Source organism: Leuciscus leuciscus (genome assembly GCF_965113295.1).
Source record: "Leuciscus leuciscus genome assembly, chromosome: 22".
Lineage (NCBI taxonomy): Eukaryota > Metazoa > Chordata > Actinopteri > Cypriniformes > Leuciscidae > Leuciscus > Leuciscus leuciscus.
In genome coordinates, this window is record NC_138746.1 from 19,540,099 (window position 1) to 19,551,886 (window position 11,788).

Consider the following 11,788-nt stretch of genomic DNA (forward strand, 5'->3'; position numbering starts at 1 on the left):
GTTTAACCTCGTGCAAAGACACAGTGAGTCTATAATGATTATTGCAGTAAGTCTGTGGCCTGGGATTTTTTTAACCACAGTTTTTGTGTTCTAAAAGAAGAAGAAAACTAGGCCTACTGCTGCTCTAACTTTGTACTGTACATTTTTAATTGAATATTGGGCTTTTAAGCCACATGTGTTAAATATTTTGTCTCAGCTTCTTAAGTCAAGTTATTGAAGTTAATCAGTGCATTGTGTGGAATAGCCTAATGATTGATTCCTACAACTATTATAATCACTGTTATTTGCAGAAAGTAGGCCTACGAAAGAGTGAATGTGCCTGCAGTTTCCTTCCGCAGATTTTCTATCATTACCGAATAAGTAGTCTGGACATCATTTTTTTAAACACTGTGAATATGGTTGGGACAAACCCCTTAAATTAAGAAACCGCTTAGCTATAATTGTTCAGGTATAATCATTAAGGATTGCTAAAGGGGTTTGTTGCAACTGGCTGCAGGATTTTAGCATAGTCTGAAAGACTAAGTAGATTTTAGACCATGTGTTTCCAAAAACTTTCCCCTGGAGCACCCAGTGTCTTCAAAACCTGATCCTGGAGACCCACTATCCAGGAGAGTTTAGCTGCAACCTTATGATTGAGGTGATATAGTATCACCTCACCCAATATGATATTGGACTCACTCTATCTATCTATCTATCTATCTATCTATCTATCTATCTATCTATCTATCTATCTATCTATCTATCTATCTATCTATCTATCTATCTATCTATCTATCTATCTATCTATCTATCTATCTATCTATCTATCTATCTATCTATCTATCTATCTATCTATCTATCATAATACTATACCTATCTCCATATCACCCGGCATGATTTTTCTAAAGTCTGAACTTTTCTTGACAGGTAACTACGTGATTGAGTTGGCAAATGAAATTGGCCGAGGAGCGGAGTTTGCACCAAACTCCACTAAATGTTTATTACTATTATAAATGACGAATAAAATATGTAGCCTATGTAAAATAAAGGCTACCAGCTATATTGTGACATAATTACACAAAAAACAGACAAAAGAAAGATCCTGTACTGTACTGTAGTCTATGAAAAAATTAAATAAAAAATACTGAGTGATTTTTAAGACAGAATATTTCATAAAATATGTTTTTCCTTCTCGAGCTATAAGCTACACGTCTTAATAATTGATGCTCTTCAAAGTCTGTGAATTTCATGAGTAAAATATTTCCATAGCCTACGTCGACGCAGGCACTCGAAAACAAAAACAAAAAAAACGTTTCCCTGTTTTATGGAAGTCCTAAAAGCATGCATAATTTATATATATATATATATATATATATATACAGTACCAGTCAAAAGTTTGGGAACATTACTATTTTTAATGTTTTTGAAAGAAGTCTCTTATGCTCATCATGCTCATTTTTTTTAAATGTAATTTATTTTTGTGATGCAAAGCTGAATTTTCATCAGCAAGTACTCCAGTCTTTGGTGTCTTATGATCCTTCAGAAATCATTCTATGTTTTTTTTTTTTTTAACTGCAGGCTTGATGAGAATAAGAGACTTTTTTCAAAAACATTAAAAATAGTAATGTTTCCAAACTTTTGACTGGTACTATATATATATATATTTTTTTTTTATATATATATAAAAATATATATAAATTATATATATAATTAAGTAATAATATTGACATAAGTTCGTTTTTCGCAATCTTAGTTGAGATCACGAGAAAACAAGAAAGAAAAAAATAATGAATGGCCTTTTAGGCTTCCGTACCTTTGGACAGGCTCTCCCAGTTTGAAAACACCCCCAAATTTGGAAACGCCCCCTTTTAGTTTCAGCAGAGTGGCGGAGTATACTTGAACTGTGGGATCTTTTGGGGTAAAAAAAAACCCCTCCGCCTCCTTCGCTCCTTCAACGTCTTTGCACTTTGAACGTTACATAAGCACGGTTATTTGTCAAGTATACATCTTGTCTGGAAAAGACACGGCTACCTAACGTACGATGGGTTTTGAGGACTCCATTATGCAGACAGTTGAATGCATCAAGTGAGTAAAACTGTGGAACACGGAATGTTTAGAGTTCAGTTAAATGCCAACGCAGTCTCAAGTTTTAGGTGCGGTTAAACCATTTCCGTCGATATGCAACTTGCCTAGTCATTTCGAGGTCATTTCATGGACTTCACCAGATTCATGCAACTCCACCACATTCTTCTGTGTAATCATTCAGCTGAGTTTTCATTGTTGTTTGTAAAAACAAATCTTTGCATGGCTATTTTGAGTTGCGTTTCATTCACTTAATTGTTTTAAGTAATATTTATGATTTCAAATTTCCATGACTTAACGTAATTGTTTCAATGCATTGAATGATATGCAAATAAATAAATAAATTTGCAAAGTGCCTCATGTCATGAAGAGCAGAGTACTCCTCAAGACTATAAACACTTATGAAATGCCTTAAAATGCTATTTTAATAGAGGAGCAAACTCATCCTGACAAGACAACACCTTACTAAATGTGACAAAATCAACGATAGAAATGGTCAAACAATGCCACCATATTAAGTATTACTGCCCCAGTGTATGGTGGGAAGAGTGTGGATGTGGCCAAATCACAATCAGTTTTTTCCCAGTGTCGGCCTATTTGAAGTAAAAAAACTAAACAAACATAAATCTAACCCTCCTGCTATGCTTATTTGCTTACTCACAAAGTAAACTACAGTGATCAAATAAAGGCTGGAATACACTACCTGATTTTTGCAGTCTAGGCGAGTCAGCGCTAGGTGCTGAAAGTATGAGCTGGTCTGCAGATTTTGGGCAGAGTTGACAGATTTAAATAGTGAAGTGTATGATGGACACGGACTCCGATTTATTTCTATCTATGTTGAGTCGATTTTAGAACACATGTTGTTTTGATTTTTCATGTTTTCTAGCAATGATGTTTCTGAATGTTTCTGTTTCATGTCTTAAAATATGTCAGTGCTATTGTTTTGTCTCAAGATGCACACCAGTAATGTCTTTTCTAAGGCATTATAAAAGCTACTTGAATGTCCAAATTGAACTAAGGCCCAATCATGGCTTAATCTAAGCCCTGTATGCGACACCAGGCCCTAGTGTTTTAAAGGGATACTCCACTTTAAAATGAAAATTCTGTCATCATATACTCACCCTCATGTTGTTTCAATCCTGTATGAATGTCTTTCTTCTGCTGAACAGAAAGGAAGATATTTAGAAGAATGTCAGTAACCAGACAGTTTCTGGTCTCATTGACTTCCATAGTAGGAAAAAAATATACCATGGAAGTCAATGAGACCAGAAACTGTCTGGTTACTGATATTCTTCTAAATATCTTCCTTTCTGTTCAGCAGAAGAAAGAAATTCATACAGCTTTAAAACAACATGAGGGTGAGTATATGATGACAGAATTTTCATTTTAAGGTGGAGTATCCCTTTAAAATCTGTTCAGACTGGTAAATCATGTAGTGTATTCCAGCCCTAAATCTTTGGTTATTTTTTCAACATTATTTGTCAACTAACTTCCTTCACTTTTAGAGAGACCCTTGGCAACCTTGATCGGTCTAAACTACAGCTCTTAGCACTCTCTTCTGCTGGAGTTGGAGCTCTTTTGTGCTACTTGGCATGGAAGCAAAGCCCCAAAACGATACCAATGGGAGATGGCTGGTGGGGAGCTGGGGAGAAGCCTTTAACCGAGGACAAAACCATTCACAGATTTGTAGTGAAGACCTCAGTGGAAGAGATAGAGGTGGGCACACAACCACCTGAACAGTAATGTTGTGTAATGCAAGGCAGCATATTTTGGGTGAAGAATTGCATGTGGATCAACAGTTCAAGAATCAAATAATAGTTTTTTCACATAAATCCCCACAAGATCATTCTTCTCCGCTTTCAAACATGTGCTAAGCATACATTTACTCAACCACAATATATTTATGTCATCATTAACTGCACTGTTTTCTTCAGGATCTGCACAGACGCATTGATCAAACACGCTTCACGGATCCACTGGAGGATTCCTGCTTTCATTATGGATTTAACTCGTCTTACCTAAAACGGGTGGTCTCTTATTGGAGACAGGAGTTTGACTGGGAGAAGCAGGTGAAGGTGATTAACCAGTATCCTCACTTCAAAACCAAAATTGAGGGTAAGAACATAACACTTTTAAAGGATATAATTTACCTGACTAGATAATAACCTGTTGTAACAAAGTATGCAATTTTCGCGTTATCTTTTAAGTCCCACATCATGCATTCACAAAATGTGTTTAGGTGTATTTCAAGCTTTTCTAGATTGTTTGTTTTTTTGGAACATTTTAGTGAAATTCTGTACTGCTTTTCAGGGATAGATGTGCATTTCGTTCATGTGAAGCCTGTTCCGAAGTCTGGACAGACAGTTCTCCCTCTCATGATGGTTCACGGCTGGCCTGGTACCTTTTACGAGTTTTATGGGATTCTGCCCTTGCTCACTGAGACGGATTCAAATGTTGTCTTTGAGGTCATCTGTCCCTCCATTCCAGGCTACGGCTACTCTGAAGCGCCACATAAAAAAGGTAAGTCTACCAACATGCAACAAGATATAGCAACGGGTAGCAAGAACTAATTCTACTAGACAATAGAGTATAACATTGCCTGCCCCCCTTTTCAGCAGAGCTGGTTACGGAATATTTTTATCCATTCATTTTTAAAATAGTCTTCGTTAAAAAGTTATAAGCCATGAACCAAGCCAATCAGCTACAAGGTGTATCACAACACTACAAACTTTGATTAGAATTTTTGAAAAACGTACAAAAAGACAAAGGCTGTGTACTTAACGGCTTCAGTAGGAAAGAAATACATCCCATGAAGCATTGCAAACAACATGATCGAATTAAAAACAATGGAGAAATATAAACTATTAATTTACAAACGTTGATTATAGATGTATAATGTTTATAAAAAACAATATATTTGAAGTTTATTGCAAAATATACATATATCTACAAGCACTTTTTTTGCATGTGTTTCTTTTTTAGACTCTTAAGATTGGTGTAATTTTCTGTACAGCATCAAGGGTAATGTAGTTTTTCACCAGGAATTCTGCTGTTAAACACAATAATTTTAAAAAATAAGCTGAAATAATGCTTGCTTACGGCTTCAGCAGAAGCAAATACCATGAATTAACAACCTCGTAGCTCACAGTAGGTCTGTCTTTAAAGGTTCATCAATTATTGTTCAAAATCAATTTCCCTATGGAGAAAATGAATGGAGTTTTTTACTTCCAGAACCCGACTGTTGCACTCTGACACACTGACAAACAAATGGCATGATGACAGATAATATACAATCTTAACATCTGTAAATAGATGGAAAATGGAGAATAGACCTGCTATTCTTTCTATTATTTCATGTGAAGGTTTTAACACTATGGAGGCTGCCCGCGTCTTCCATAAGCTGATGGAAAGACTGGGGTTCACTGAGTTTTATGTGCAGGGAGGAGACTGGGGAGCTTTCATTACCAGCAACATGGCCCAGATGAAGCCAGAGTAGGAGTTTCACACCCATTACTATCCAAATCACTTTACTTTTTATGACATGAATTCTCTGTCAATGTATTATTTGTTAATTTTTCCATGTTTAATTAATACAGAGCAATACATTTTATAATAGTGTTTATTGTCAATTAAAACGTTGCCTATTGCTCTCTTTAAAATAAGGTGTGTTCGTGGTCTACACTTGAACATGATCATTGCCAGGACAGACAGCCTTGGACAGCTCCTCTCCTTAGTCATTGGTCGCTACCTGCCATTCCTGGTGGGCTTTACAAAGGAAGATGTCAGACGACTCTATCCTTACTTGGAGAAGAATTTATATGATATACTGAGAGAAACTGGCTATTTACACATTCAAGCCACTAAACCGGACACAGCAGGTAGGTAATGCTTGGCACATATTATACTATGCTTTTGGGTCATGTCAAATTAACACTTAATTGAGAACTTCATTTATCTAAAAATATTTTTTGTGCATTTTGTCATTCCTGCAGGATGTGGACTGAATGACTCTCCAGTCGGATTGGCTGCATATATCTTGGAGAAATTCTCCTCCTGGACAGACTTGGGAAACAGAGACTTGGAGGATGGAGGTTTGGAGAGGTAAAGAGTGTTAAATCACATACAGGTGCAATTATTTTTGCACAGATATAAATGAATACCACCATTCAAAGTAAGGTAAGATTTTTTTATGTTTTTGAAAGAAGTCTTTTATGCTTACAAAGGCTGCATTTATTTGATCAAAAGTAGGCCTACAGTAGAAAAATAATAATATTATGAAGTATCATAATTTAAAATAACTGTTTTCTATTTAAATATATTTTTAAATGTCATTTATTCCTGTGATGGCAAAGCTGAATTTTCAGCATAAGTGTCACGTGATTTTTAAGATATCATTCGAATATGCTGATTTGGTGCTCAAGATAATTTTTTTTCTTATTGTAAACATTAATAATGGTTGTACTGTATATTTTTGAAAAAATCTTAGGATTCTTAAAAAATTAATAGAAAGTTCAAAAGAAAAGCATTTATTTGAAATACATCTGTTTTTGTAACATGTCTAATCATTTTAATATAAATTATAGTAATATCAATTTAATATCAATAATAGTGTTTTTTTTCATCAATTTAATATCCATTCATTTTTTAACTCTGATGAACAAATTCTAAAAATAAAAGGGTTTAGTTTGATTTGAATTAAGTAATTTTTGTTCCATTGTAGGAAGTTCAGTCTAGACGATCTCCTTACAAATGTCATGATCTACTGGACCACATGTTCCATCATTCCCTCAATGCGTTTCTACAAAGAGAACCTGAAGAAAGACTTCAAGACGAGGGTGGACAGAGTGTAAGTTTAGAACAATTTGTAGTAACCCAAAGTGAATACTCATCATAAAAGGATGGTCAAAATGTTTGCTTTAACATTGATTTTTCAACATATAATAAATTACATATAAAAAATATAATTCTTTGCAGCCTATCCAAAAAAGATTTGTATGGCTAAATGGTTTTCTCCCTTTCCCTGAAAGGACTAGTGTGTTTGTGCCCACTGGCCTGGCTGCCTTTCCTGATGAGTTACTCCACTGTCCTAGAGCCTGGGCCAGCTCACGGTTTGCAGATGTGCGTTCTTTCACCTACATGAGCCGAGGGGGACACTTCGCTGCCTTCGAAGAACCCCAGCTTATGGCTAATGACATCATTCAGTTTGTGGAGAAAGTGGAGAGCAAAGTCCACAAATAACAGCTTTATTCCAGTATCTTAAAAAAAAAAAAATGCACTGCTCTGGGCTGCGTTTCTAAAAAGCATTGTATGCTCAAGTTGATAGTAGAACAATTGCCACCAATGGTCTCTACGATCAACTTAGGCTTACTATGCTTTTGAGAAATGCAGCACTGATCGTTTCTGTTTAGTGTTAGAAATCCAAAGTTTTTCAGTGAACCAAATGAAGTTATATAATTATGTTCTGTACAATATAATTTTGCATTTTTTTTGCATGTTTTGTGAATAAAACTCCATAGACATACTTTTTTTTTTTTTTTTTTTACTTTGTGCTATTAAAGTCTGCATAGTTTCAAAAGCTCACCTCTGCTTGCTAAAGAGAAACTTAGTTTCATGGAACATTACAATATACACCATTACTGTGTCATTTCAATCAGTTTAATGACCTCTGACCTTAAGATTGAATGTTCTTTTTTAAGTGAATGGAAATGCAAATAAAAGCAGACAGTACAAAGATATAGCACCAAATGGAAAATGAACTGTTAAATTGCATTATTTTCATTAAAATATATATTGACAGATTTGAAGAGCCCCAAACACATAATTTTTAAGTGAATTAAAATGGTGTACATTCATCAGTTTACAAAAGCTACTATTTAGCATATGGTTTTAATCCATTGTGACTTAAAAAAAAAAATTATACAAATGGTCTTAAAGTGAGTAGCAGCTCAGATTATAAAACAACAGAAAACCACCACTGTATAATGTAAAACAGATGGATTAGCTGATGATAATGTAAACATGGCATAAATAATCTGCAGTTATAAAACATTAAAGTTCACACAGAATTCCTGAATAAATCATATTTAAAAAAAAACAATAGCCCATATACTTTTTGGCCAGTCATCCAGTGATCCCTGAGAATGGAGTGAATTGTATTCCAACATTCCCTGAAATCTGTTACTCTTTATTCCCTCATCATTTACAGAATCCTTTCACAGTGACAGAGGCCTGAAACCATATATAGTCCTCCAGGTCTCTCTTTCTTTTTTGTAGTTCCCCTGTAAGTGACAAATCACTGGCTATAGAGATGACTTGCCTTTTCACTTTTGTGGGAAATTTAAAATCCACTTTGGGTTTAAACCCAGTCACGCCACAATCCCGGTGCCCCAGAGCCATGACTGTGGTGGTCATGAGACGCACAGACTTGGCATCCGACAACAGGTCAGCCACAAATAGCGTCCGGAAAAGCTGTCTCAGACAGCTTGAGGTCCTTAAGCTGCTTTCGCCGGCCTCAACAGCCAATGCTTCCATGTTGACCTCATAAAGCTCGGTGGGAAGGATGGTAGACCCACCCAGCAGAAAAAGCACACAGGGAACATGGCTAAGAGAGAATAGGGCCTCAAGGTGAGCCAGCACCTCATCCAACTCCTGCAACGTCCGCTGGCACCGACGCCAGTCCAAGCCCCCAGAAGTCTTTGCAGACCGTCGGTTCACTGTGTCCTCCGTCTGTGAAAAAGAAAGCAGTTATCATACCAGATACAAACTACAATAGGGGTTATGCGGAACGCCCAACGTTCGAACCGGAAAACAGGTATAAGCATTTCCGGTTTGCACTACCGTACGCATCTGCAGCGGTAGGTGATCTCTGAGGTAACTTATTTTTCGCTTTTATAGAAAACAATTCTTATTTGTGTTTTAATTAAAATGTCACGAATGCTTAAGTATCAGAAAAAAATTTTTTATAAAAAAAATTAAATGCAGTCTTCATTTGATTGTTTTAATCGTCTGCAAGCAAATATAAAAGGTTAAACTACTATGATAGCATACAAGTCTAAACTAACTTACTGATAGTTAGCTAACTCTACATCGGGTGCCATTAGCAAAAGCTACATACTAACTTACATACCTTCATAATCATGAATAAATGAGGAGGCGTATAACTTAAATCCTTTATCTAACGGAGTACTCGGGGGTCTGGAAGTCCGTTTGGCAATACAATGTACATCTGAAATGGATAGAATGGGTAGCTCCTGTAAACACCGGCTATAAAAGGTAGCCATTCCTACGCTGTGTTTACCTCAGTAGCTGACGACCGGAAGTAGTTATATCTGTTTTGTAGAACCCGGAAGTATGTTGCGCATAACCCCTATTCAATTATGAATCAAACACATATGAGGCCTTCTGTAATACCTGAGTGGTATTATGCTGCTGTTTCTGCAGGAACACCATTTGGTCATATGTCATTGGCATCTGTTGCCGCTGGTAAAGGACACACTTCAGAAGCTCGCAAACTAATCTACAGCAACCGTCCTGGGTGATGTGCCCGGGGAAGACGACATTCACTCGTCCTTCCTCTCTCGCTCTCCTTAATATTTCCTCATCGTCAACATGGTGTGCAGATATTTCACTAGGTTCCCCCTGACTGCCCGAAGAACTGGCCAAAGCATTGGTCTGCTGGCAACCTTGAAATAAGACATTTACATGGCATTATTAACTGAAAAGAAAATGAGCAGAATAAAAATGTCAGAGATTTGATCTGTTTAGTCTGAGGCGAAGACTAGAATAGACAGACATAAGGGTCAATGATGTGACACTCATTTTATTTTTGTCCAGATCTAATCTATATCTATATTCTATATATATATACATACAAATATAAAAAAACATAATATAACATTTTAATGTTCACAATTGTATACATTGTGTTTAGGTCATATGCCATAACCCTGATTCATGATATTTGCAAAGTAATATAATACATAAGCAAACACACATAAACATGTATAAAGACTTACACATCTTTAAACACTAGATATAGACTAGTAAATGACTAGTTACATTTACTAGTGTAAACACTTTACACATCACCGAGCCAGACATGTATGTCTGTATGTATATAACTTACTTATCATTTGTAATCATCTTATTATTTATAATAACTGCCTCATATTTACTGATATTTAACTGACTGGTGTTTGATTTTCTATCACAGTTAGTTATGAAGCATAGACAGGAAATGGAACCGTTTATCACCACTTACCTACATCATGATCGTCACCTCTATGTGTGGAGATATTTCTGTTTTCTTTGCTCTCTGATGGTTTAAAGGGCTCCACACAAACCCTGTCTCTCTCAATCTCACCAATGTTGTCCAGCAGGCACAAATTTTCCACCTGAGAATGAGGGGAGGATTCAAGATCATCGACACGGCACAAAATGTTCCTTTCCGTTTCTCCGTCAGATGAAACCTTTGTTTGTTCTTCGTGAGATGTGCACTGATTGGTGTGAATAAGTTTGTCATTGTAGCTGTTGTTAGAATTTTCGTTGGTGCTGCTGTGTTTGGTGACAGTCATGTTTGCACATTCAACCTCTCTCCTCCTCGATCCCTCTTCCATTTTTAATGTTTGAAACTTTGAATTTACCCACCGGGTACGGCATCATGGGAAACACAGGAACCGGAAATCACGAAAAATTTAATAAGAGTCTCATTCCTTTTTATTACAATTTTTATTTAACGTTTTTATATTTAAAAAGTGTTCGGTTAAAATGTTCGTGGCAGAGCAACATTTTATTTATTTATTTTCTTTTTGTTCCTTTCGAGGTCCATTTTTTTTTATTTTTCTCTTCGGGTTTCAAAGAAGCGGTTAATTGACGCCCTCTGCAGGTTGACTTTTTCACTGTCAGGACTATGGGCTAAAAAAAGGTCAGCACCATTAATGGTTCTTGGCCATTCTTCATTAAATGCTATTATGTTATTGCAGGATTGATGGTTATTTGACAGCAATGGAGGTCTTTGTGCATCATATTGCTAGAAACATTCTGTATATGCCAGGCATGGAGAGACTTCTTTAGAGACTTCATGCATTACATTTGGGACTTTATAGACTTTACTGTTTTAAGTGCCTAATGTCTTGTCGAATAAACCCTTTTATCAATTAAATATTTACAGAACATATGTTTTTTTTTTTTTTTTGCGTGTGTTTTTTTGGAATGGGTGATAATGCTAAGAACTACGAAATAAGATTTCTTTCTTTCTTTTTTTTTTTTTTTTACATATTTTCTTCCAACAAGAGACACATGCAGCACACATTTTAGGAACTCATTTCCAAGTGTGCACATCGTTAATTAATTCCTCAAAGCAACATATTCTGAATGTTTCCACAATAATAATTATATCTAAAGTTATCCTCCTTATGAGAACAGATCAATGTGTCTTATTGTATGCATGTGGGTTAAAGGCGTTGTTCAAATACCACAAACCGGTTGCTACAGAATTTTACTTTCACAACCAGTAAATCACCAATATCATTTGATCCATCATTTCCATTACTAAATAGAGCTAAGGGAATCTAATTTAGATCCAAAATAATGTTTCATATTGTGCAGTGAAAGCAAGAACAAATTAACCTCAGTACAAATGTTACAAAACATGTTAGCATGGATTTCAAAAGTTATAATTATAAAAGTTAGATTGAAAGTTAGTTAGAGAGTGTACCAGTCGCTAAAC

The 11,788-nt window shown here is 35.8% G+C and overlaps 2 protein-coding genes across 2 annotated transcripts; one reads left to right on the forward strand and one right to left on the reverse strand.

Annotated features, from left to right (window-relative positions):
- The first annotated feature begins 1,871 nt into the window (after positions 1–1,871).
- On the forward strand, positions 1,872–7,582 carry ephx5 (epoxide hydrolase 5). Its single transcript, XM_082154290.1, has 9 exons — positions 1,872–2,064; positions 3,567–3,777; positions 3,996–4,176; positions 4,372–4,581; positions 5,424–5,553; positions 5,725–5,939; positions 6,054–6,162; positions 6,782–6,907; positions 7,089–7,582. The coding sequence occupies exons 1-9, from the start codon at positions 2,021–2,023 to the stop codon at positions 7,297–7,299; spliced, it is 1,437 nt and encodes a 478-aa protein (XP_082010416.1). The 5' UTR covers positions 1,872–2,020; the 3' UTR covers positions 7,300–7,582.
- Positions 7,583–7,743: 161 nt separating this feature from the next.
- On the reverse strand, positions 7,744–10,721 carry mad2l1bp (MAD2L1 binding protein). Its single transcript, XM_082154297.1, has 3 exons — positions 10,322–10,721; positions 9,472–9,743; positions 7,744–8,787 (listed from the first exon to the last, which is right to left on the reverse strand). The coding sequence occupies exons 1-3, from the start codon at positions 10,674–10,676 to the stop codon at positions 8,257–8,259; spliced, it is 1,158 nt and encodes a 385-aa protein (XP_082010423.1). The 5' UTR covers positions 10,677–10,721; the 3' UTR covers positions 7,744–8,256.
- Between the last annotated feature and the right edge of the window lie 1,067 nt (positions 10,722–11,788).